The following is a 24,321-nucleotide window of genomic DNA, read 5'->3' on the forward strand; positions in this document are numbered from 1 at the left end:
TCATCAGTGCTATTCGGCACTAGTGAAAGCCATTAATTCTAAATTCATTCATTCATTCATAATTTCTATTACATGTCAAAACTTGATAACATGTCAACAAAAGCAGTTGTTTTCACAGACTACGTTACTAGTGTTATGGATTTCACTCCTTAAATAAAATTAGTAGTTGAAAATGTCACAACCACAGAGAAGAGCAGTACTGAACCTTTACAAAACGGTCGGTATAACGCTAAAGGTCTTTAAAGTTTTTTTAACGTAAAAGTTTTGCCCTATTTAACAGAAAATCATTAACATTGCAGCTTTTGCATTTAGGAAGAGAATGGCCGCAGGGTTATGACCTTTTCAAAAAACGTTTACACAAAGTTTTTGTTAGGAATAGTGAAGAAACTGATCCAAATAAGATTGACTTGATGATAAAACACGGCCAATTCGTCGTTAAAGAAATTGAAGCTCTTTATAAGTTAAAAAAGTACAGAGCTATGAAACGCAGATACTATGATGACAGTTAGTACATATTATGTAAGCAGGTTTTGATACGGGTATTTGTATACTTCTTCTCTTACCGATAAAGATGAAAACACGCAAAAAAAGTAAAAGTTCTTTATGATATAGTACCTGTTTCACCAGTTTCTAATAAAATTGTCTACCAGATAAAAATAATCAAAACATTAAAGTTAATGACATTTCTTACTATATTACCATAAACTTATATTTTATCAGATATTTCTAATTGAAACTTGTGAATCCAAATTGTGCAATATATTAAGTAGTAGAATTTGAGCAGGCTTTAAGAACCAGTTTATTTGACTCTTGATAGATCTAACAAGGGGCAGCTGCCTACTCATCGTCACAGATTTTGCTGAAATTCATATCACACGTAGGCTTAAAACAGTTGTAACAAGATAAAAATTAATATATTTCCTAAACGCTTGGCCTTCTGTAGTTCCCACTTCAGGTAATCTCACTTTTATAGCCAAGTCATGATGAGCAGGCAGACTCCACTTGTAGACTTATTGTTATATAAGTAACTTACGTGTGATAGAAACTGTCTGCAATGGGTGAAACAGGCTATTAATGTTACTTGTTATTTTCTTTGCATTCAGTTTTATGTAAAATTTTTAACAAATCATAATAATAATATATAAGAATATATTGTACTTATAAATGACATTCTTTTTGAATTGTAATGAACTATATACATGTAAATAAAACTAGTGAAGTCTATGTATTTTTGTATTATAGATAATTTTTATAATTCACAATACATTATTATTTTAAACTAGGTTAAATAATAACAGTTTACTAAAAGATGTCTAACTTTAAATAAATCATAACAATGTTATAAGAAATTTGTTTCATTAAAGTGGCAAGTGATATGATAATTTTTGTTAATGAGTTTCATGATTTTTTATTATGTACATATGGTTCTTGATTTTATGACTTTAAAAATATAAGAAGTAATATACTTGGCTATGCTTAAAGTAAAAATACTGACTATAATTTACACCACCTTTGTCAAAATATTTTTATTACTGCTAATCTTTAAAAAATTGTCCACCAAGTAAAATCAGTATTGTACTACAATTTTTTAAATTTTCAGTAATATTGAAGAAATTATCCTTAACATCTCATTCGAGGTTTTTTTTTTTTATTATAATGAATATCCATAATAATTTTGTTGTTCAATCAAATTAGGTTTTGTTCTATGTCCAGTTAGTGTTTTGAGATGTTAATGTATCTTCCTTTATCATTTCTACTAAAATAATCATATCAATATAAATAGCGCCTTCAGTTTTCTATATTGTCAATAATTACCTCCTTGATTGAACATATGCAAAAGCAACAAGCAATGACTATGTAATTTTTACTTTCAAAGGCTTTGACAGATTCAGAGCAGAATTATTGAAAATATAATGAGAAAAGTTAATAGGAGTTGTTTACTGTGAATCTGTCACTAGATGCTTTAATAAGTAGAAACTATAAGTACATTAACATAACAAATTTAATGATAAATAAAGCATTGAAACCACAAGTCTACATGTTTCGTGTTCGTGCAGTTTAATATATTTGAAGCCCGACTTCATAACTCCTACTCCTAGATGTGATTGTGAAATTTAACATGTGATTACATTATATACATAATAACATACACATTTGAGATCAACAACAGTCAAGCTTTAGCTAAGTAGGTATAGAAGCAGTGGCGTAGCTAGGGGGACAAGTGCCCTGGTGCATAGGGAAAGAATCGGGCCCTCCTCCCCTCTTTCCGCGTTGTTTGAACTTGTATTGGCCTTTTTTTTTAATTTATTTTATTTTATTATTATTTTTTTCAAAGCTGAGGTTAGAGGGCCCCCTGAGCTCCGGGGCCCTGGTGCACTGCACCACCTGGCCCTATGATAGCTACGCCACTGTATAGAAGTATATATTTCACACCAAAATTAGAGGGATTTTCATTATTGACTAATTACATAATTAAATAAAATATTGAGAAGTTATCATTTAAATGTAATAGCAAGCTAATATACAACGACGTTTTAACTTCAGATTTTATATATTTTTGATATCAATTTAAAGAAAAATATAATGAACATTTATAATATTATATTGTTACTTAGGATTCTATGTTCTAGTTTCATAAGTTGAGTCATAGATTTTTGTTTTTAAAACGATGGAGCAATTGTATGCAACAAGATATACAAACTCTACGAATATCGTGTTATATAGCTTATCTTATACATTGTGTATATTACAATAATTACTTAGGTATTATTTTCATAAATATTTTTCTACACTAATTTAAACATTTAAACGAAGAAAACTAGTCTGTTATACCTAAATAGCAGAAGGAGGTCAGACAAAAATTAAAAATATGGTGCAACATGTTCCATTTCAAAATTATATTTAAAAGAAAAGCTATTGTTGGTGACGATTAAGTCTTCAATAATATTAAGGAGGGGAGAATATCTTTGCATTAAAAATGTCATGGAATAATTAAGTAAAACAATAAAGAATAAAATACCTTAATATAGGCCAATGGTTCCTCTAAAGAAGGGACCTTTTTGACTCCGACGATAATAATGAAATAAATATTCCTATATCTCTCCTTCTCCCGAGGAACCTAATACTTAAAATGTATCGATTCAGTAACACTTACTTGGTAATAAAATAGAATGTAATAAATTTAACAGGATTCAACTTATTTACATAGCTTCGATATAAATATAATAGATGAGTTTGAAATATGTAGTTAATTTTTCCTAATAATTTAATAAATTAAATTTATTAAACAAGAAAAAAAATGGTATTTTACCATGAAGAAATGGTAAAGTATATAAAATAATATATAAACAGTTTGATGTATTTAAAATAAGTAAGTACACAGCCGATTTAAGTATAATTATAAAAATACAAACATCCAATTTAAATAAATGATGATCCTAATATACTTATTAACTTTAAATTAAAAAAACTGACGGCGGTGTATTGTGTTGACAGTACCATTGATTTTAGTTGTTATGCTCGAACGAACATTACACCCATTTCAATTTATCTGAGAATGAGCTAAAAATTAAAGAAGAAAGTAAGACGAATAATTCCGATAAGATATTGAATAAGGCGTTTATTCTTCGTTCTTGATCTTCTTTTTCTTGATTCGACGATTCTCTGAAACGTCAATATCAAATATCTCAGAGCGTTTTTCTTATTTTAATCTATATAAATTTACAGAAATAATGAATATTTGGTGACTAATAATTAAAGTAGGTATTGTACATAGCATGAGTATCTATAACAACTGTTAAGTAATTCTTAAGTCCTGTGGGTTTTATTTAATACCTACATGTTTTGTGGTAGTTCAAGTATAAAAACAATAATTCAAAAATATGTGTACTTAATCCTTTCTAAACATATAATAAAACGGAAGGAAAGTCAAAACTGTACATTAAATATTTTTTATAAGACTACTTGGGGTGTGATCTACAATCGATACCGAAGCCAAAATATAATTTTTGGAATTTTTGTCTGTTTGTCTGTATGTATGTCCGAGATAAACTCAAAAAGTACAGCATGGATTTACTTCAAATTTGGCACGAATATTATTAAGAAGTCGGGTCAACATAAAGGCTACATATTATCACGCTATCACCTACGGGGAACGAGCAGTGAACCTTTATTTCTTCAACGCATTCTATAACAACGTGTAATACTTATAACGACGCATATTTGAATGTTATTACGCATATAACCATGCTATAAACTAGCTTCACACTGTAAAAATCACGCAATATAAGTAACTTAGGCCGATAAACATAATTAAATGAATATAAGTAGTATCAAGACATTTTTAAAGCAGCGCCATCTATGAGATTGCATAAACATAATCATCAATCCCTTTTTGGATATAAATAATTTAAATTTGATCATGTTGGCGAGGTTAATAGTTGTTTTTAATAAGTAATAAGGATTAATTAAAGGCTACTTTATTTTATAACTCTGTGAACTGAACAATAACTTTTTTGTTAAATTTCACGCGAACGAAGTCGCGGGCACAGCTAGTTATAGGTATAAAATCGTCGAGTCATTCACTCATCACGAAATCTAAAAACCGCTGGACGCATAAAGTCGAAATTTGGAACGTAAACAACGTTGCTAAGAACGGATTTTGTGTGAGAACCGGATCGAGGTTGTCTAAAGGTGGCCATTGACGATCAGTTTAACTGATCAGTTTTTGGCGTCAGTTAAACTGATCAGTTTTTCGCGTCAGTTGAAATATTTGCCCATTGACTGGCGTCACTCCGGCCTTTCAGTTTTCGTCCGACCGGGCTGTTTAAAGGACGTGTAGGTACTACCTATTTTTGTTGAGAAAAAAAAAATGGATTCTGATTCCAAAGAAGAAACATTAATTCTTAAAGCGGCTACTGTTTGTTGCCATATACTGGTCTACAATGATCTATAATTTTATATAAACAGTTTTTATTATTAGTTGTACCTCATCTGTAATAAGTATGTCAATAGTCAATCGATCATGCTCGGTGCCGTTAACGCCATTAATTATAAATGCCATTAATAATAACATATTTATTTATTTCTAAGTATTATTTATATGTATTTATAAAAAAAGTATCTATATCAGCCGACAGTTACCTATAGCACAAGCATTCCATTGAGTGTGTAGGTATATGTTATAAATATAAAAAAATAAAATAAAAATAGTAGGTGAGTAAAATAAAACTTTTTGTCGATGCTGTTTAATTTTATAATTTTCGTCCGTTTTTCACAAACGTTCTAAATTTTTATATTTTTAACAATAAATTCTGTCATTATGACTCGTCTAGGGGACACCGTCGCCGACATTTTAAATACAAAAACTACACTAGTGCACTCTCAATCACCGCGGACGCTGCGAGCAAAATGAGACGATTGGTTGGATGTTGGAACGACGATGACACACACACTACACACACACACACGGGCAGTTGGGCGTAGGGCTGTTATTGATATTTTTTAAAATATCGATATATCGATATTTTTTCGGTTTGATTTAATCGCATTTGTTTAAAAAAAACAATCATAAGTCGGCTCAAAAATAATTTACACAGTTTATAATTCAGTATATTTGTTAAGCAAATTAAATTATAAGTGTATAAAAATGTAAACTTTTAAGTAATTATTACTTACTTCCCAAGGCAAGCGTGCGTAAAGAAGTTTGACTTCAAAATATCGAGTGTCGATATTTAAATTTCAATATCGAACTATCGATATATCGTCCAAAAAAGTATTAGTAATAAATATCGATATTTCGATATATCGATATTTTATCAACAGTCCTAGGTCGGCGCGACGCGCCGGGATGGATTTACGTGGCGCGTCGTCAGTTAAAACTCTTTAGCGATGGTTCTACACTCACGATTAAATTTTGGAGACCGCGCAAAACTGATCAGTTAAACTGATCATCAATGGCCACCTTAAGAGCTTTTGCAATTTATATGAAATTCCTTAATTTTTTGTGTCATAAAAATTTAAGGAATGTAAAAGTTTACAGTTAGTAGGTAAGACTTCTCAAGTTATTAGATGTCTACTAAAATATATTTCGAAAAATTATACTTCAGGAGTGATAAGGATTTTGAAAGTTTTTATGACAAGTCCGATTTTTTTTTAAATTATAAGCATGAATTTATTCGTATTTCAGCATTTGCGGACAACTTACTATTAAAGGGATGAAATAGGGGTTGAAAATTTGAATGGAAAGTTCATCATTTTTGATGCTGGAAATATCAAATGTTAATTTTGCGCTAGTGCTTAAAAATAAGTAAACATAATTGTGTCATCTTTTGTGGAAAAGGGATGAAATTTGTATGGTAGTCCATGAAGTCTGGAATTAGAAGCTTGACACTTTTTCCTTAGGCTTTTGTTCATAACATAAATAATTATGTATTTCAGCGTTTTTGAAATTAAGGCAAAATCACTTAATGCAAAATTATTGACATTTTGTATGAAAGGTCGTCTTATATTTGCGTAAACCTTTATTTCTGGACTGCGTTTGAAATAATAAATATTATTTTAACACATTTAATATTGATTAAAAATAAATAAATAATTAGTCAAGTCTTAATGCAATTTTTAATAATAATACCCTGTTCGTCTAGAATAAATACCTTGTTCGTCTTTAATCTTTCTTTTCACCATCTTCGGGATCTTTGAGAGTATGCCATTGAGCGATGGGGCGCCGCGGACTAGCCAGCATGTCCGACCAGTGACGCAGCTCAGTGCCCGACGCGTTGTATCCAAGTACTACCTTGCCGATTGGTTCCGATGTTCCGATGCGGTCATAATCCACCACGGTTACCACTAGATTCACCTTCTGTTATGCGATTCATAATCAAAAGCATTAAAATCTGAAAAAATCTCCACACGAACTAGAATTATACATGTAGGTATATGCTAGTCATTTACTTAGCTTTTACCATACCTACTTATTAATATACAAGTACAAAAACGATTTCACTACTCCAAAGCCTGTTAATATCAAAGCTTGCAAAATTATAAAAATGAAATTAAGTGCGTAAAAATCTGGTGGTCAATATTGGTGTTTGCGTTGTAAGTTATGGTTTTAATAACATTTTTGAGCCTTGATATAATTAATAAATAAATTTAACAATAACAGGCAGCACTGATGCAAATGACCAAATTACTAACTAATGGGTGAATTGACTTACCTTTAAGTCACCGTATAATGAATTTTAGGATGATAAAAATAAAATCAAGCTTAGGGATAAGGATGAAATAGTTATGAAAATTAAAAAAAGAAAGATCCACAAGAAGAACAAGAGACTGGATTCCTGAAAACCATATGCCTGGGTAATTACAATTTGAAGTCACCAAATTGTAATGCAGTTACGAGGGGAGATTTTCAGACACCACTGTTTTTTTTGGAAATCAATTTTGGGCTATGTTATATTACCAGAGCGACATATTTAGGTATTTCTAGTAAATATAACCTTCAATCGAAACATTTGTTACAACTAAAGGTCAACGTTTACAAAAGACAATACCTAAAAATATTCACTATGAAAATATAACTGGAAGTAATGGAAAACATCAGAGAATATTGAAGATATAGGTTAAAGATAAAAATAAAAAGGGTACGATAAAATAAAACGAGAGAAAATACATGGATTTAGGAATACCAATATTGTTTTTAAGGAAAACGCTAAGGTAGAGGTAATAATTGGGTTAAGTGGTGTATATCCAACTTTACAACAAACAGAGCACAACATCGATTACACATTACTAGGACATATCGGAATGAAGAAAACAAACTCTCGTAGAAATTTAATGAGTTATCAGTCAGAGGAAAGTTAATGGTTTGATTTTCTTCATTCATAAAAGTGTCCACGCAGTGTGCCACAACATTGAATTTTGATGCAATCTCGGCTCGCACCTGTATTTGTTCGAATGGTACTTCAAAAGTAAATGACTCGTTGTAATATGGATTCAGTGTGCATTTCTTGATGCTCGTTTTCTTCTTCTTGAGACGTTTGCCATTTTGCATGAGTGCAATCTTTACGTACGGATCTGTTGTCACGCAGCGATGTATCAGGATATGAAAAAATGAGAAGTTCCACATTAGTTTTGTCTACATATATGTCATAATATATAATTTTATTCCCTATCGAAATTGGTGAAATCCAATCATATATCTACATTTTTTTCATTTGCTGCTTATGAGAGTAATAAAATATAAATATATACATGTATATATTTTGTTTAAAATGTTATGATAAATGTCTACTTCGTTATAACTACAATGATATACATAATTATGTATAGTAAATAAAATGTTCGTTTAGCAATAGCAGTGTCTTTAAAATATACGATTGGGTGCTACTAGAACGTTTTTGCAAGCAAATTTATGTTTAAAAACTAAATGTTTATAAATTAATTAATTATGTGCAGGTAGTTGTGGCCGCAAATGAAAATAAAAGAACAATACAATGTCTTCTTATTTAAAGTTATTGTATCTAACTACATGTTTTCTACAAAATACCTATTTTTTTGCGGTTTTACACATAAAATTTATAAAAGATCGAATGAAAATAACGAATAAAAAATTCATCATGCAAATGAAATTGCGATATGGCAAGAATAATAGCATATTAGACAGTACTTTTATTTATTTACCCTAAGACGCCTGTAAGTAGAATATAATGTTAGAAATCAATTGTAAATAAGTACGTACATGTTAATAAATATTTTGTCATGTTCCTATCCATGATCATAGTTACCTGATAAGCCACCGACGTCCATTTTCTTTAAATTCTTTGCCTCCAAAATTACCACAGTAAGTTTTCCAGCGGTCGGTACATAACGCAAAGAGAAACATATATCTCCCAGCTTGTTGTCCTGTAAATTTTAAAGAAATATTAAAACATTGTTATTAAAATTATGAAGGACAAATTTTCTGTGTAGGCTGCCATACAACTCTTGTAACTATTGAGTGTAGGTAAATTTGAATTATTGTTATGTGGTTTTATTGTTTCAAATGTATATTTGTGTTCATCCATAGGGTAAGGTGAATAATATGGAAGACAATAAGGAAAAGTTGTGTTGGGAATATAGTATCTGATATAGGTTTGATAAGCTGTTCATAAAATATATAAATAATATACGGGCTTAATAATAACGCGGCTTGGGCGGACAAGGGTAAAAACTCTTTAGGGAAAATAAATAGAAAAAAAAAATAGCTCCGTGTAGTCACTTAGAAGCATATTTATGGTCGTAGGTTAGTCGGTAAGCCTGGTCAGTTAGAGAATTTCCTGGTTTTTCCAGTTATTCAACACTAGACAAAAAGTTTTAAGTTCATCGAGTCAAATGATCAGGCTCATCGATTTGTGCTGAGGATGCCATAGCACAGACTTAGGTATAAAGTAGCTTAAAACAGAATGGGGTTTGCAACTAGTCAGGTTATTTTCAATCATTATCATTGCGTTACATATAACGTTTTAGCACATAGATGACAGTTCATCTAAACATTAAACACGGTACAAACATTTGACATAAATCTATAGGAAGGGAAAAACAAATAAAAACACATCAAACCTACGATTATAAAGCAATTGTCCGCTGTAATATGTAGTAGTATTAGAAACGAGTTATTACGATCTGTTGCCGAAATGATGCCAATTATTGTTTTGTAACACCCAGCTCAGATCATCAAAGCGTATTTATTATTCAGCTCACCTTGTATAGGACCTAGAAAATGTCGCCCCTGATGTCAAAAGAGTTATCGCCTAGGATGGAACTTACCATTTTAGAAACAGATCGCAATTATCTAATGTTTTAACATTTAGATAATTCACACAAAGACATCATTAACGTTTAATTTCTATAATAAATAATCCAGTAAGAAATGCTAATGCAAATCTGATCTATAAAACGTTACGTAGAGTTACTGTATTGCGTTATTGCGTCTACGTGTAATATTGCAGTCAAAAAATTTAATATAAGATATAAATGCATTTCTTTGATGGATTAAAATATAAATACATAGAAATACATACATACATTCCAGGAGTACACTCCACGTAAAGGACGTAACATCACACTATAACACAAATGGACATTCTACAGGTGAGTTTCCACTGAGCATGATGTGCTGAAGCTAGCTTTATATAAGTGATACTATTTCCTTAATTTGCAAAACAACTAGAACAATAAAAATGATTCCTATTTTTTATTTTGTGGAACTTGATATATTATGTCGATTTTTATTGTTTATGGAAAATTTCCCATTTTTGAATTATTTAAAAACTATTAATAAATCTAACAGACTTGTTATATGTTTTGGTTTTTACTTCTGTGTTTTATGTATATATTAAAGGATCTATTAAATTTTATTGAATAGAGGTATTATTTGAGCGACGTAAATAATAAAAAAAACACTATTAAATTTTTCTATTTAGGCACATGTTTTCATTATTTCGTAGCTTTAACATCTTATTATTCAACAAGAGAAGTATATTTTTAGTATGTATTTTTTTAACAGAAGTTTGCTTTGACTCAAACTGTCACAGCTCTTCTTTCGTCGGTCACAAGGTGATCTGTAACATATTTTATTAATATTATGTTATTATTAAATTGTTTTGTTACAGCATTGATATTAAATATACCTTTTCAAGTTATAAAGGGTCTGTAGAAAAACAATATTGAATTCTAAAATACAATTTAAGCTAAGGTCAAAATTAAGTATATTATTTAGAAATCGTAGTGTAAAGCATTAATGAAGTATTGCAGAAGCCACAAATACATAATGAAAATATGTTTAAGTACTACTTAAGGTATATACTGTTATAGGGATAATATTAGCTCTTAATTGTCATTTTGTCAATTAGAATGTTTTGGCAGATTATTGCATTTAGTTCAAGTTCCAGTTAAGTCTCAAATATTAGGATTCCGTAGATTTGTAAACCACATAGAAATGTAAATTGAAATCATTAATGCGGTCACGAAGTAGAAAATATGTTTGTATAATTAAGCACTAATTGTAATGATTGTTTAATTAAACCATATATCCTATATGTAAATATCTGTCTGTACAAATAATTATTTTTCAATTATGACTGCAAGTGGGAAAAATGAGCGAGTCTTAATGTTTTATATTGTTATAAAGGTAGGAAATCCAAATTGTTGTCAAATAAAACAAGAATTATAAGGAAGGTATGGACGTATTTTGTTAAATGGTTATTTAAGACAAATTTCTATTATCTATATATATCATCGAAATTTTGATTGGTAGCCTTTCTTTGACGTCAATTTATTGCTGTAAAAGTCCAAACTTGTGACGGTTTGTAAAATAATATGATTAAAGTATGAAGTGTTTTGTCTTGACTACGGAATCCTAAAAAGGGCAATAGCCAAGCAAATCAAGCGTTGTAAACAAAGTGCATGCAACATTCCCCAGCCGCTATAGAAATTAATTTTTAAGTGTCGGATGGATGAACATAATTTAAAATAAATAAAAGTAAAAATGGTATGATGGATGATTTCAGGTAACGGATGATTATAATAATTATTATTAACGCAGTTTTTTTTCTTCTTAAAATGCGTCCTACCTATAAAGTATATTTAAATTATTGGCGGCCCATTTTCATTTTTTCTTCAGAGCTAGGCCGAAATATAAATTAACTTTAGTTGAAGATTATGGTGTATTTATAACTGTAATGAAACGTGTTTATAACATTACACATTTTACATTTTGATGTGTCTCAAAATAATACTTACGTGAATGATCATTTCGTTTTTGAAGCGGCATGCAAGATTGTTCAGGACACAATCAAACACAGCCAAGCAGAGCAGAGAAAATATGTAGAAAAAGAGAAAAAACCAAGTAAATATAATTTTGCTTTTCAAATTAATTTATCGGAAAATAAATGACGATTCAATCCATTTCAAGGTACCTTGACTTGATGTTCGTATTTTATAACGTTTAATGCGTTTTATGTAGATTATAATCGTGAAAATGTTTTATAGTTTTTATATTTACAGTTTCTACGCTGTCAAGGATCCTCTGTATAAAAAGTGCAATAAGTTTAAAATTAAATCTACCCTCTCAATAAAATTTTATAAAAATAATTTAAATAATATTTTTAATATATTTTTAATATATTTCCCGAACTAGTTTAAAATATATATATTGGAATTATTGAAAACTAATTTTATTAAAAGGATAGAAAATAAAATAACGCTGTGCTAGCAAACCACACCCATATATATATTTACGTAATGAATTAAAGAACTGGGTATGTTTTACCAGAGTAGCCTAAGCTAAGAAAAAGAAATAATAAAGTATTTTCAGTTGATTTGCGTTACCTACATGTATATCTTCTTGCCCTTAATTTATTATATTTTTTATATGTGCATTCATGAGAGTAATGTTAGAATACCATACATGTACCTAGATGGTAAATGTGTGTTTACCAAAATGGATTGTTGATGTGACCTGGGTGTAACTGTTAACTTCCATGTACTTCGTTACTTCACCAATTACGATTTTTTTGCAACATACCTAAATATATTCCTTAATTATAGAGCTTTAAGCGACGCCATTTACCTATACATCAAATAAGGAAAGATTGATGTGATCAAATTGAAAAACTAAACAAAAAATATCACAAAAATAACTAAAATCGCTGTAACCGCGCCAAGAAGGACCTATATTTGTGTAGGAGGCTGAAAAGTAAACTTTATTGATTATTAAAATCAATACGAATGAAAAAAAACCGCTGAGTTCCGGCAACGATTTGTCCTTCCATATTGATTTAATAAAGTTGTCACGCGATGTTTTAATAGTCTAGAAATACACAGATATATTTTTAAAAAGAATATAAGTCTGTATTAAAATAACAAAAAAGTAGATACTGTATTGTTTTTGAAAACCGCACCTGGCCTCCTTCGCCCTCAACGCTTTGCAGTTCACGCCACTCTTCGATGGTCTGCGCGAGATCGACCTGACACAGCGGTACCTTCACCTCTCCGATCTGGTCGTGCTTGGAGAACCGATCAAAATCGAAGATTGCAAAAACTAAGGTTTTGTTCATTGCATCAGCATAGGGCACGTTCTGTACAAAAATATCGTTGAAATACTTTCATTTAACACAGTTATATAAATAAAATAATTTACATTTGCTATTTTATACGTAGATGCTTGCCTTAAAAACAAAGGTTTCGTTGAAAATGGGGTTAAGAGTTTTTCGATGAACTTTTGTTTCAAACTTCTTCTTCTTATCAGGTAAAAGATATACTTTCACATAAGGGTCCGAAGTACCGCCCATGTCTAAAGCCGGTAACTCTTCTGCTTGGAGAACAGTTACAGAAAGACTGTTGCTATTAAAATCGTATTCCAGCTGTAAATCGAGACAGTAAATAGATTCAAATTTATGCATTACAAAATTATTAAAAACTAAATGATTAATGAATCTGATTGGTAATACAAAATTAACGGATGGTTTGATTTAAAAAAAAAAGACGTGGAATATCGACAGCGATAAATGTTATAACTTTATAAAAATTAAAACAGGAATGCTTTAATGGACATATAAATTTTTTGATATTTATAAAGGGATAGTAAACTGGGGCGTAGCTGGTTCCCGCTTCTTCACGTAATCGACAGCAAGTCACGTAACCTACCTTGTATTGAAGTTTTCCTAGCTTCTGTTCCTCCTTTTTAGAGTCACCGTCGTCAGGTTCTTCAGCGTTTTCTGTCAACTCCTCCATGTCCGGCTGAACCTACATGCACGTCCCGCGGCAAATTTCACATGAATATCGTATTCCTTATCAATAACAAGGCTATACCCTATATATATATATATATATATATATATATATATATAATTATAGAGTATTTATATGACATATTTACCTTATACTCGTATTATCTTTTCGTTTATTATTATTCTTTAAAAACTGCATAAAGATTAGTATTTTTAAGAAAATGAGAAAAATTGCATTTGATAAATTTTAGTTCATACAAAGCTACATTACCTTTTCTTTGTATGCTGAACCTAAGAGTTGGACGGACTTGAAGTCGACTCCTTTCATTCCTTTTTTGCCATCCTTGGAGCGTCTCTTTCGGAAACACCGGCGAATGCAACAGAAGCATATTCCGAGTACTACTACTGCGACTCCTGAAGTAAAATATATTTACTAATTTTTATCTTACATACTTTCGTAAGAAGCACGTTTAACACATTATTAACCGACTTCAAAAAAGGAGGCGGTTCTTAGTTCGCCTGCATTTATTTATATGTGTTACTTCATAACTTTTTACTAGGTGGGACTGGTTTTGAACATTTTTTTAAATCGAAAATTGGTACTTGTCATGTGGTCCCATTTAAATTTAATCGAGATCTGATAAGTAACATACTTTTTGAGTCATCTCTCATATTGCGTATTTACTTGACTATAATTTCGCCGATATACGTTTTGTTATACCTTATACTGGGTGGTATTTTACTTGGTATACCGATTTTAATTATTCTTTTTGAACCGAAAGCTGATGCTTTTCATGTGGTGCCATTTGAATTTGATGAAGATCTGACGAGTACTAATAATACTTATTTAGGTGACAGTACAATATTTCTTTTAGTATCCTTGTACAAATCTCATAATTATCGGTTTTTACATAATTAAACTTACCAACGAGAATTGCAACTAATTGCCAAGTTTCCATATTCATCTTTCTTGCAATTTCGGCAGTCTTCTCCCCAATCGATTCTTGGGTAGTTGTCACAGGCGGCGGCGATTCGGACGATAGAGGACCGAGAGAAGACCCAACTGCATAGGAGGGTAATTAAATTAATTAATAAAAATTAGACACTTTTTTAATTAAGTAGTATACGATAGTAGTGTACATCGTAATGTTAGTTATTTTTTATTTGGTCGGGTTAATTACTTGGAGTCGGTGTAGTCTTGTTGGCAGCAGAAGTATCATTGGTAACGGCTTTCTCGGTGCTGGCATCCGCCTCGCGACGCCATCGTAAGTGTGCTGACGGCGACATATTGGCTGTAAATATAAAGTTAAGTAAGCGTGTTACCACTGAAATTAAAAAAAAAATTAATGGAAGAGTATATACATACTTCAGTTTAGACAAGTAAACAAAGATTTCTTTAGTTACTCTCTTTCTTTACTTACTCTATAACAACACTGAAAAGAGCCGGTGTCTAAAAAATCTAACATAAATCGATGATACGACCTATTTCTTAAAAAAATCACAAAAAATTAGCACTATGTATATTAGATATTACAGTTTAGTTCTGTGTGTCATCGTCTATCGTTAATCGAGAATATAAAATGGGCTTATGAGAATATTTTCAGCCTAAAATTAATGTTCACTGATGAATCAGTAACCAACCGCAGATGTTTTCCATTTTTAACCGACTTCAAAAAAGGAGGAGGTTACTCAATTCGACCGTATGTATATATATATATATATATATATATATATATATATTATGTATGTTCAAATCAACAACTCCGTCGTTTATGAACCGATTTTGATAATTCTTTTTTTGTTGGAAAGGAGATAACCCTAGTTTGTACCATGATAAGGAAACCAGGATCTGATGATGGGATCTCAGAGAAATCGAGGGAAACTCTCGAAAATTCGTATAACTTTTTACTGGGTGTACCGATTTTGATGATTTTTAATTTAATCGAAAGCCGATGTTTATCATGTGGTCACATTTAAATTACATCGAGATCTGATTACAACTTTTGGATTTATCTTTGATAATGCGTATTTACTTGACTATTTTTTTCGTCTACCTACGTTGTATTACTTGTCGATATAATCGAAGTCGGTTTTTCTTCGTTTGCCTGCAAACACAACTATATAACTTTGTACTTGTATCCTGTTACTAGTTTAACATTTTTGGAGGGATCCTTTGAGTGTGAAACATTAATTTATTTCTTATTTATTTATTGCCATAAATAAATTACTATTACAGGTTTATTACCTAATGCGATAGTACGAGTACATACCTCTTAAATATTTTAACCAAAAACAACCACTAACCATAATATATAATAAATAAAGCAGCTCTTGTGAATTCATTATTATGTTAACATATGTAAGAAATAACTGTATATATATACAGTTGAAATAAAATACATACATATACAATGAAAAAAACCGACTTCAATGACATCGACAAGTAATACAACGTAAGTAGACGAAAAAAATCAACAAACGCACCAGTCGTCACTACGATTTTCGAGGATTTTCCTCGATTTCTCTAGAATTCCATTATCAAATCCTTATTTCCTTATCATGGTACTACACTTGGGATATCTCCTTTCCACCAAAAAAAGAATTATCAAAATCGGTTCATAAACGACGAAGTTATCGGCGAACATACATACACACACACACACACACATATATATATATATATATAATTAATTGAATATATATATATATATATATATATATATATTTTTGAGTATCCTCCTCCCTTTTTTGAAGTCGGTTAAAAAGTATCAAAGTTAAAGGTTGTGAAAATTTTGCTGAAATTTAATTATGTCAATCACGGTAACCTTACTTTAACTAAGGCGAAAATATATAGTGTGTTCGGAAAATTACCAGGACAGTAGGACCAGGACAGTAATGAGCATATACTTTTAAGTAAATACCTAAGGAAATACGGATCACATCTTAAGTTGTTTAATAATATTGACTTTTATCATTTTACAAACCACAATACTGACGTCATTAAATAAATGTATATAAAAAATTAATTAAAACACTGAATTTAATCTATCATGCTGGATGCATATATACTTAATTATCATAAACTGTGCACTTTATTGCGACATGGGCTATAGACAGATTTTAAAATTAAAACATCAATTTTTGCCTGATATGGATCACATTATAGAAGATGAAAATTCGTAAAAGGTTTTACTATTGCGGCAAGAACTGCCGTTAGTGTTTTCGATTAGACCTGTTGTAGTCGCAACGATTATAACATAATTAAACATAATACGGTCACCAACCCGCCTGCCCAGCGAGGTGACTATGGGCAAAACACATGAGTTCACGTTATTTTTGGCGTAAACTTGTGGAGTCCTATGTCCAGCAGTGGACTGAATAGGCTGTAATAATAATAAAAATAAAAACATAATATATTTATTATTGCTACTAACTATACGAGTATAGTGGTTTTTTATTTTGCGTAATTTTATTATTAAATATTTAATGACGCTGTTTCAGTTTAATATCAATAAATAATATTTACAACTCATATAATTTAATTAAATTATGTTTAAATTTCACACTTATATATGACTATATTAGATAGTACTCATGGATATTGATTGAAGTAATTGTGACTTATTGCTCAAAAGTTCGTCTTATACGGAATATTTAAGAGATAACATATAAGGAAGATAATGCAAAATTTCAAGGAAACTTGTATATCTCAGGAGAAATTCGAAACCATTTATAACCGCTCTCTGATTGACCTCTAATTCTTTACAAAAGCTGTTACGTTTCAAAAAGAAATATATAAAAAATAACTTCTTATTAAAAAAAAATTATGTCATTGTGTTTTTACTATAATTATAAATTAGCTTAGAGATAAGATTATGTAAATATCTGAAACTAGCTAGGCTTCGCGGTTTCATCCGCGTTGATTTGAGGAAAAAAATAACCTTCCTTCTTTTTAAAGCATACCTAACCTTCCTTTTTAAATATTAAAAATTTTTTAGTTGTGGACGCCGGTAGATCAAGCAATTATCTATAAAATGATATATAATTTATGTGGAGAAATTGTGAGTTTTTTTTCTAAAAAGGAAGGCAAACATCTTAACCTTTGCGTATTAATATATACGATAAAACGCATAGATAGGTATAAGCATATAGACAACTTTAATATTATAGATTTTTTTCTACGTGATATTGGTGACTTCAACTGTCACTTCTGTCATCATTTTAGTATGTTTGAAAGCCATTAAATCCAAATGAATGAACAAATAATACATTACGTAAGTTTAATTAATATAATGTCATTAACCCTAATTTTGGGGTTATTTTTATAACTAGTTACGAATAACGTAGATGTTCGTGACTTAGTATAGTTAATTGTAAATTTTATTGTTACTAGAAAACTTACTCTTAACTGGCAAAAGGGTGAGGGGCTTAATTCGCTTCACTGCCTCAATACGGATAAGCGAATGTTTAGTGTATCGTTAAATTTTCACGTGCAATTTTCTTTACGTTGAACTCTAATTGACGGATTTACCGTTACATGTTAAATAAATTTTTTACTTAAAAAACTTAACAGTAACAGCTCTGATTTAAACATGCTACCTTACGAGGATGATCCATGTATGTATTATAGGTATTATTATTCCACTGAACCATCTTGGCTTACTCGTAACGATGGTACTCGATTGAAAAAATTATATTAACAGTCTATTAGGCGTCATTATAATGTTTATCTGCTTACAAATAAATGATTACATCTTTGAACACTAAGAATGAAAGTTTGTAGTACTTTATATATCAATTAATTAAGTAGCACATTAGTGAAAAACCTTAGCCTCGGAGCTTTATGACATTCCTACAATACATTTATGAAGGGAACATAAATATTAAAAAAAATTTAGGATTAAGGAAATGACATCTCAGTTAATACTACACGGTTTTTATTGGCGATAAAACATTAAAAAAAATAGTTTATTGTGTTATTTTTTTCGTTCGTATTAACAAATTGTATTCGTTATTAAAAAAAAGTTTGTATTTTCTTACATTTTCAGCTAAACCTATAAAGTTATTTTTAATCGAATATTAGTATTTAAATACTTTGGGATCCTTGGAAGGAAGCTATATCTTTCTTCTAAGCTGCGACGAACAACGAGAACTCGAGGAGAGAAATCAACTTTGCAAAGTTTTTTGTTTGTCTATGTTATTCACTGGGTCAAACATCGGTTGCAAAAAAAAAAAAATTGCAAGGTTAATATTCAAAAAACGATAAGTTTTGCATACGAATAGCTTAATTTCTAACTACACATTTAAGTTGTCCTTGTTTTTTTTAACCGACTTCCAAAAAAGGAGGAGGTTCTCAATTCGACTGTATTTTTTTTTTTTTTTTTTTTTTTTTTTTTTATGTATGTTACATCAGAACTTTTGACCAGGTAGACCGATTTCGACAAATTTTGTTTTAATCGAAAGGTGGTGTGTGCCGATTGGTCCCATTTAAATTTATTTGAGATCTAACAACTACTTTTCTAATTATATCTAATAATGCGTTTTTACTTGACGCTTTTTTCGTCGACCTACGTTGTATTATACCACATAACTTTCTACTGGGTGTACCGATTTTGATAATTCTTTTTTTGTTGGAAAGGGGATATCCCTAGTTTGGTACCATGATAAGGAAACCAGGATCTGATAATGGGATCCCAAAGAAATCGAGAGAAACTCTTGAAAATCCGCAATAACTTTTTACTAGGTGTATCGATTTTGATAATTTTTACTTTAATCGAAAGCTGATGTTTATCATGTGGTCACATATAAATTTTATCGAGATCTGATAACTACTTTTTGATTAATCTTTGATAACGCGTATTTACTTGACATTATTTTCGTCACCTTACGTTGTATTATACCTCATAACTTTTTACTGGGTGCACCGATTTTGACGTTTCTTATATAAATTAAAAGCTACTATTCGTCACGTGGTCCCATTCAAATTTAATTGAGATTTGATTCGTAATTTGTGAGTTATATCTAATATTGCGTATTTACTTGACGGTTTTTTCGTCACCCTACGTTGTATTATACGTTATATCTTTTTACTGGGTGCACTGATTTTGATCTTTTTTGTATAAATCAAAAGCTAATACTTGTCATGTCGTCCGTTTTAAATATGATTGAGATATAATGAGCAATTTTTGAGTAATCTTTGATGACACGTATTTACATGACGATGTTAAGACGACTGTGGTCATGTTCAATACTTTGCCACAACGCCATCTATCAAAATGTAATGAAATTACTTCGTTCACTATCGATCAAATTACAATATTCCACTAGAGTAGAGAGTAGCAGTTTATTCGTTATAAATATATTTGAGCTTTTAATTTTTGAGTTATCGCTAATACTGGGTATTTACTTGGCTATTTTACGTCGACCAACGTTATATTAACCTCATTACTATTTTACTGGGTGGACCGATATCGATGATTCTTTTTTTAATCGATAGGTGGTGCTTGTCATGTGGTCCCATTTAAATATAATTGAGATTTGACTCGAACTTTTTGAGCTATATCTGATATGGCGTATTTACTTGACTGTTTTTGGAGTTTTCTCCTTAAGAATCGATTTTCATTTAAGGCCCCGGAATGAAAAAATTGAACAGTAAAATCTACTGAACGAATGACCTTGTTAGAGATGGCGTTCAGACGTTTTCTAATAACGCAATTAGGTTCCGATAGGTGGCGTTATTGCATTCATTTATTTACAATTTGATATAGTAATAATATATTTCTTAGACTAGTAAGCCTTTTTGTGCCTATTTAGACAGTTGATCTGAAGGGGTAAACTCCAGTCGTGCATCGGAGCTGTGTGAAAACATGAACATTACATATTTTTAATAAAAAAGACATAAACCGTAATTCAATATAAATCCGCTTCAACTAAAAAACCCGCCGTATTAAGCGATGTCAGCGCTTCGCGCGAATCGACGACGGGCCTTTTATGAAATTTCTGCCTACAATCGCTAACAAAATGTTAGAAATAACAGTAGAACATTATATAATTCTACAATTTTATAATGTCGCGTTATATGGAATACGAACAAAGTATTACTATTTTTTCGTCGATCTACGTTGTATTACTCTTCGATGTAACTGAAGTCGGTTTTTTTTTCGTTTGCGAGCAAACACAATTATTGTCATTATTCTTTGATTATTAAAGCATTATAAAAATATTTAGGTTAATATTTTATTTGTCTACATGAACTTATATATAAATAGAATAAACTCATATATAAATAAAATATTTTATTTGATGGATACGTGCAATATAATATATTTATATGTTTTTAAAACGTAATCGAAAACGTTAAGGCTGTTGCACATTTTAATTTCATGTTTCATTAATTTCTATAGACAGAAACAAAAAAAAGACACGCCCTAATAATAGATCATTTAATCATTAAAACATTTTATTATGTCAATATTTGACTCATGATATAGGGTTTGTTGGAAAGAAATTGGGTTGTCTGAAAGAAATGGCTAAATAGCCATAAGTCCGTCCATTGTACTTCACAGTCTGTAAATGTTTTTTTTAAACGTGTTTATTGTTTAAAATGTAGTCGTGGTGTACAATAAAGTATAAATAAATAAATAAATAGATAATTTAAATTATTATATAAAATTCATTAATAATAAATATATGCAAGATATGCAATTTATAGATTATAGTTTATTTATATTATAAATATAATTTGTCATCGAACAGGTACCAATTGGTACGTATATGAATGAATAGGTATAATCTACATACATAAGAAAATGTCATGACAGAAAATGTTAAGATGAAAAGTGATTATATCATACATATCTCGAATAGATTGAACTCATTTTTATGTATAAAAATATGCAATTAAATTTTTAAGAAGATTATGAGAATTGGTGTAAAGAAAAGCAATATGAATACTGACATTTGAATTAGAATAAATAACTAAGGACTTAGACGCTTCCACCTCCTGTATAGTTTCGCACCCCAATTATTATGGATGTTACTAAAATGGATCAGATTAATTGCAATAATGTTAAAACTTCATTCATCGCTTAAGTACAGTCAATGTCTTCCACTCTCACAAGAGGCTACTCAAGTACGTGCTTACCTACATACGGCCTAGTTCCTCTTACATCAACCTCGTATAATAAAATGACTGAATATAAAACTAAAACGACACCGTAAGATATATGCTACAATGTTCCATTACCACTGACCTTCTTTGCTCCCTAGCGAATTGCTCCCAAGTTGTAACTATTAAGTCCTAAATCGGCAGTCACTTAGCACGACTTTGCTTCATTTCTGTCGAATTAAACATTGGAATGGAGGTTCGGCTCTGTATTGAAGCTAGGATGGCAGAGATGCGCGCGCAAACGATCGATTGTCGCTGCGCGCTGCGATGCCTCATCGTTTGTTTCTGGGCAAGTCATGACGTTTACGTCACAAATTGCGTACATTGACGAGTTCGCAATGCAAGCTAAAGCATTGAATGGGCAAAGAGAGGAAATCGACATCGACGGTAGCTAAATAAACAAAAGAACGTACAATGTATGAATTTAAGTACATACTGAAATTTCATATGCCCAATGAAGTATATATTTTTAAGGTTTCAACGTTTCTTTGCATTTTATAGTAAGATGATTAAAATGTTATATGAAATAAATTTGTTCAATCGTAAGATTAGAAATTAATTCAAATTTTTTAAATCACAAGCTATTAAAATTGCTTAAAATTATAGTCCCAGTAGGATTTTCTCCTGTGTCGGGGGTCCGGAAAAACACACTACAAAAGCACTACAAACTACAAATGCTCAGACCACAACAAATATCTATATGGACAATACAAACGTCTGTCGTGAGCGGGGATCGCAAATGCGACCGCCAGCGCAACAACCAGTGCTGTGACCGCTGCGCTAACGCGTCGTCCATCGGGAATCAAAGGGCAGCAATAGATATTCTAAAATATCACTTACGTTGTATTTTCGAGTACTTGTTTTACTAATCCTAAAAAATATCAATACTATTAGAACAAAAATAGCTAAGTTGTTGTTATAGAAAAATATAACTTTACAAATACTGTCGAAAACTACTAATGTTGCCACTACAAGCGTATTTTTATTCCAAAGTTTTGTAACCTTTTATGTTTTGTATGACAAAACAACGGATTTTGGGTTAGCAAAAAAAGTTTATAGACTTAGTTATCTTTGATAAAGATAAATAATTACATTAGGAAGTTAACAAATTACAAGAGTTCATATAAGCGTCAAATTCAAAGGTAAAGCATAAAATATAATACACAAGTCGTTTTCTATAGGACATAAAAATGTATGACGGTTTATTTATAATTTTACGCAAATATTTCGAAGTTTATGTTATATTACTCAAAAAATGTATCATGCAAATCTTAGTGGAGATGTAGAGTCATTGTCATAATTTCGAGGTTTTACTTCAGCTGAGTTTCAGGTTTCGTTTATCTTGTTTAACAACATTGTTATGTTTCGTTTGCATTTAAATTATTCTTCAGAATCAACAATTCAGAAATACGCATGGATGTAAAATCTTTCAAGTCTACATCCATAGACATTAATTCATTGATTTTTAACTGAGGTAGGGCACAGCAGGAATTTCCTGCTCAAAATATGGAGCAGCCCGACTGGGGTAGTACCTCGACCTTACAGAAGATCACAGCAAAATAATACTGTTTTCAAGCAGTATTGTGTTCCTGTTGGTGAGTAAGGTGACCAGAGCTCCTGGGGGGGATTGGGGATTGGGTCGGCAACGCGCTTGCGATGCTTCTGGTGTTGCAGGCGTCTATAAGCTACGGTAATCATTTACCATCAGGTGAGCCGTACGCTTGTTTGCCGACCTAGTGACATAAAAAAAAATGATAATGTGTTTACGCAATGATCACAGCAGTGACTGTTGCACTTTCGGTCGTGGGTTCGATTCACATTTATGAAAACTATACTACTACTATACATCATTTACATGTCTGTCGTAGTCGGAACGCAGTCACAGGATCTTTGCCATTGGCCTATTTTTTTAGAATAATCGAAAAAAAATAGTTTCCATAATTTTCATTATAGCCGCCGTAGAATAGTCGTTTATCTACAATTCTAAAGAAACGGATCTGGCCGGACCTGCGATAAATGATATTCTTATAATTTAAAATGTCCCGTTACTTTTTAAAATTTCGTATTAATTTTTTATTTTTAATGTTGTGAATAATAATCCAAACAAGGCTAAATAGTAGTTATTTATGTCAGGTATTAGATTATCCATAAATTACGTCACACGAATTGTAAGATTTTTTGACCCCACCCCCGACCGATAAGGTGTGACGTAATGTGTGGATGGCCTCTCCTTAGGATTGTTAATCAAGCAAGAAATCATTTTCTTACATAAGAATATTGAAAATGTGCTTATAATTATGTTAAAAATTTAGGGAATCACGTCAATTATATATTTCACGTTTATACCAATTTAACAGTTTATTACAAATGATGCAAATCTTATGACAT

The 24,321-nt window shown here is 30.8% G+C and overlaps 2 protein-coding genes and 1 long non-coding RNA gene across 3 annotated transcripts; 1 reads left to right on the top strand and 2 right to left on the bottom strand.

Moving 5' to 3' along the window:
• On the top strand, positions 1-1,780 carry LOC123655600 (electron transfer flavoprotein regulatory factor 1). Its single transcript, XM_045591366.1, has 2 exons — positions 1-217; positions 300-1,780. The coding sequence occupies exons 1-2, from the start codon at positions 173-175 to the stop codon at positions 507-509; spliced, it is 255 nt and encodes an 84-aa protein (XP_045447322.1). The 5' UTR covers positions 1-172; the 3' UTR covers positions 510-1,780.
• A 1,691-nt stretch (positions 1,781-3,471) lies between these two features.
• Positions 3,472-22,162, bottom strand: LOC123655968 (synaptotagmin 1). The gene is made up of 11 exons (XM_045591702.1): positions 22,019-22,162; positions 14,948-15,058; positions 14,692-14,829; positions 14,038-14,180; positions 13,684-13,782; positions 13,206-13,400; positions 12,939-13,115; positions 8,784-8,901; positions 7,940-8,073; positions 6,654-6,859; positions 3,472-3,663 (listed from the first exon to the last, which is right to left on the bottom strand). Exons 2-10 carry the CDS (start codon positions 15,051-15,053, stop codon positions 6,665-6,667), a joined length of 1,305 nt encoding a protein of 434 aa, XP_045447658.1. The 5' UTR covers positions 15,054-15,058; positions 22,019-22,162; the 3' UTR covers positions 3,472-3,663; positions 6,654-6,664.
• Positions 10,438-12,091, bottom strand: LOC123655969. Its single transcript, XR_006743477.1, has 2 exons — positions 11,779-12,091; positions 10,438-10,598 (listed from the first exon to the last, which is right to left on the bottom strand). It is a non-coding gene; the product is annotated as an uncharacterized LOC123655969 (long non-coding RNA).
• Positions 22,163-24,321: the final 2,159 nt, after the last annotated feature.

Source organism: Melitaea cinxia, chromosome 8 (genome assembly GCF_905220565.1).
Source record: "Melitaea cinxia chromosome 8, ilMelCinx1.1, whole genome shotgun sequence".
NCBI classification, from domain to species: Eukaryota; Metazoa; Arthropoda; class Insecta; order Lepidoptera; family Nymphalidae; genus Melitaea; species Melitaea cinxia.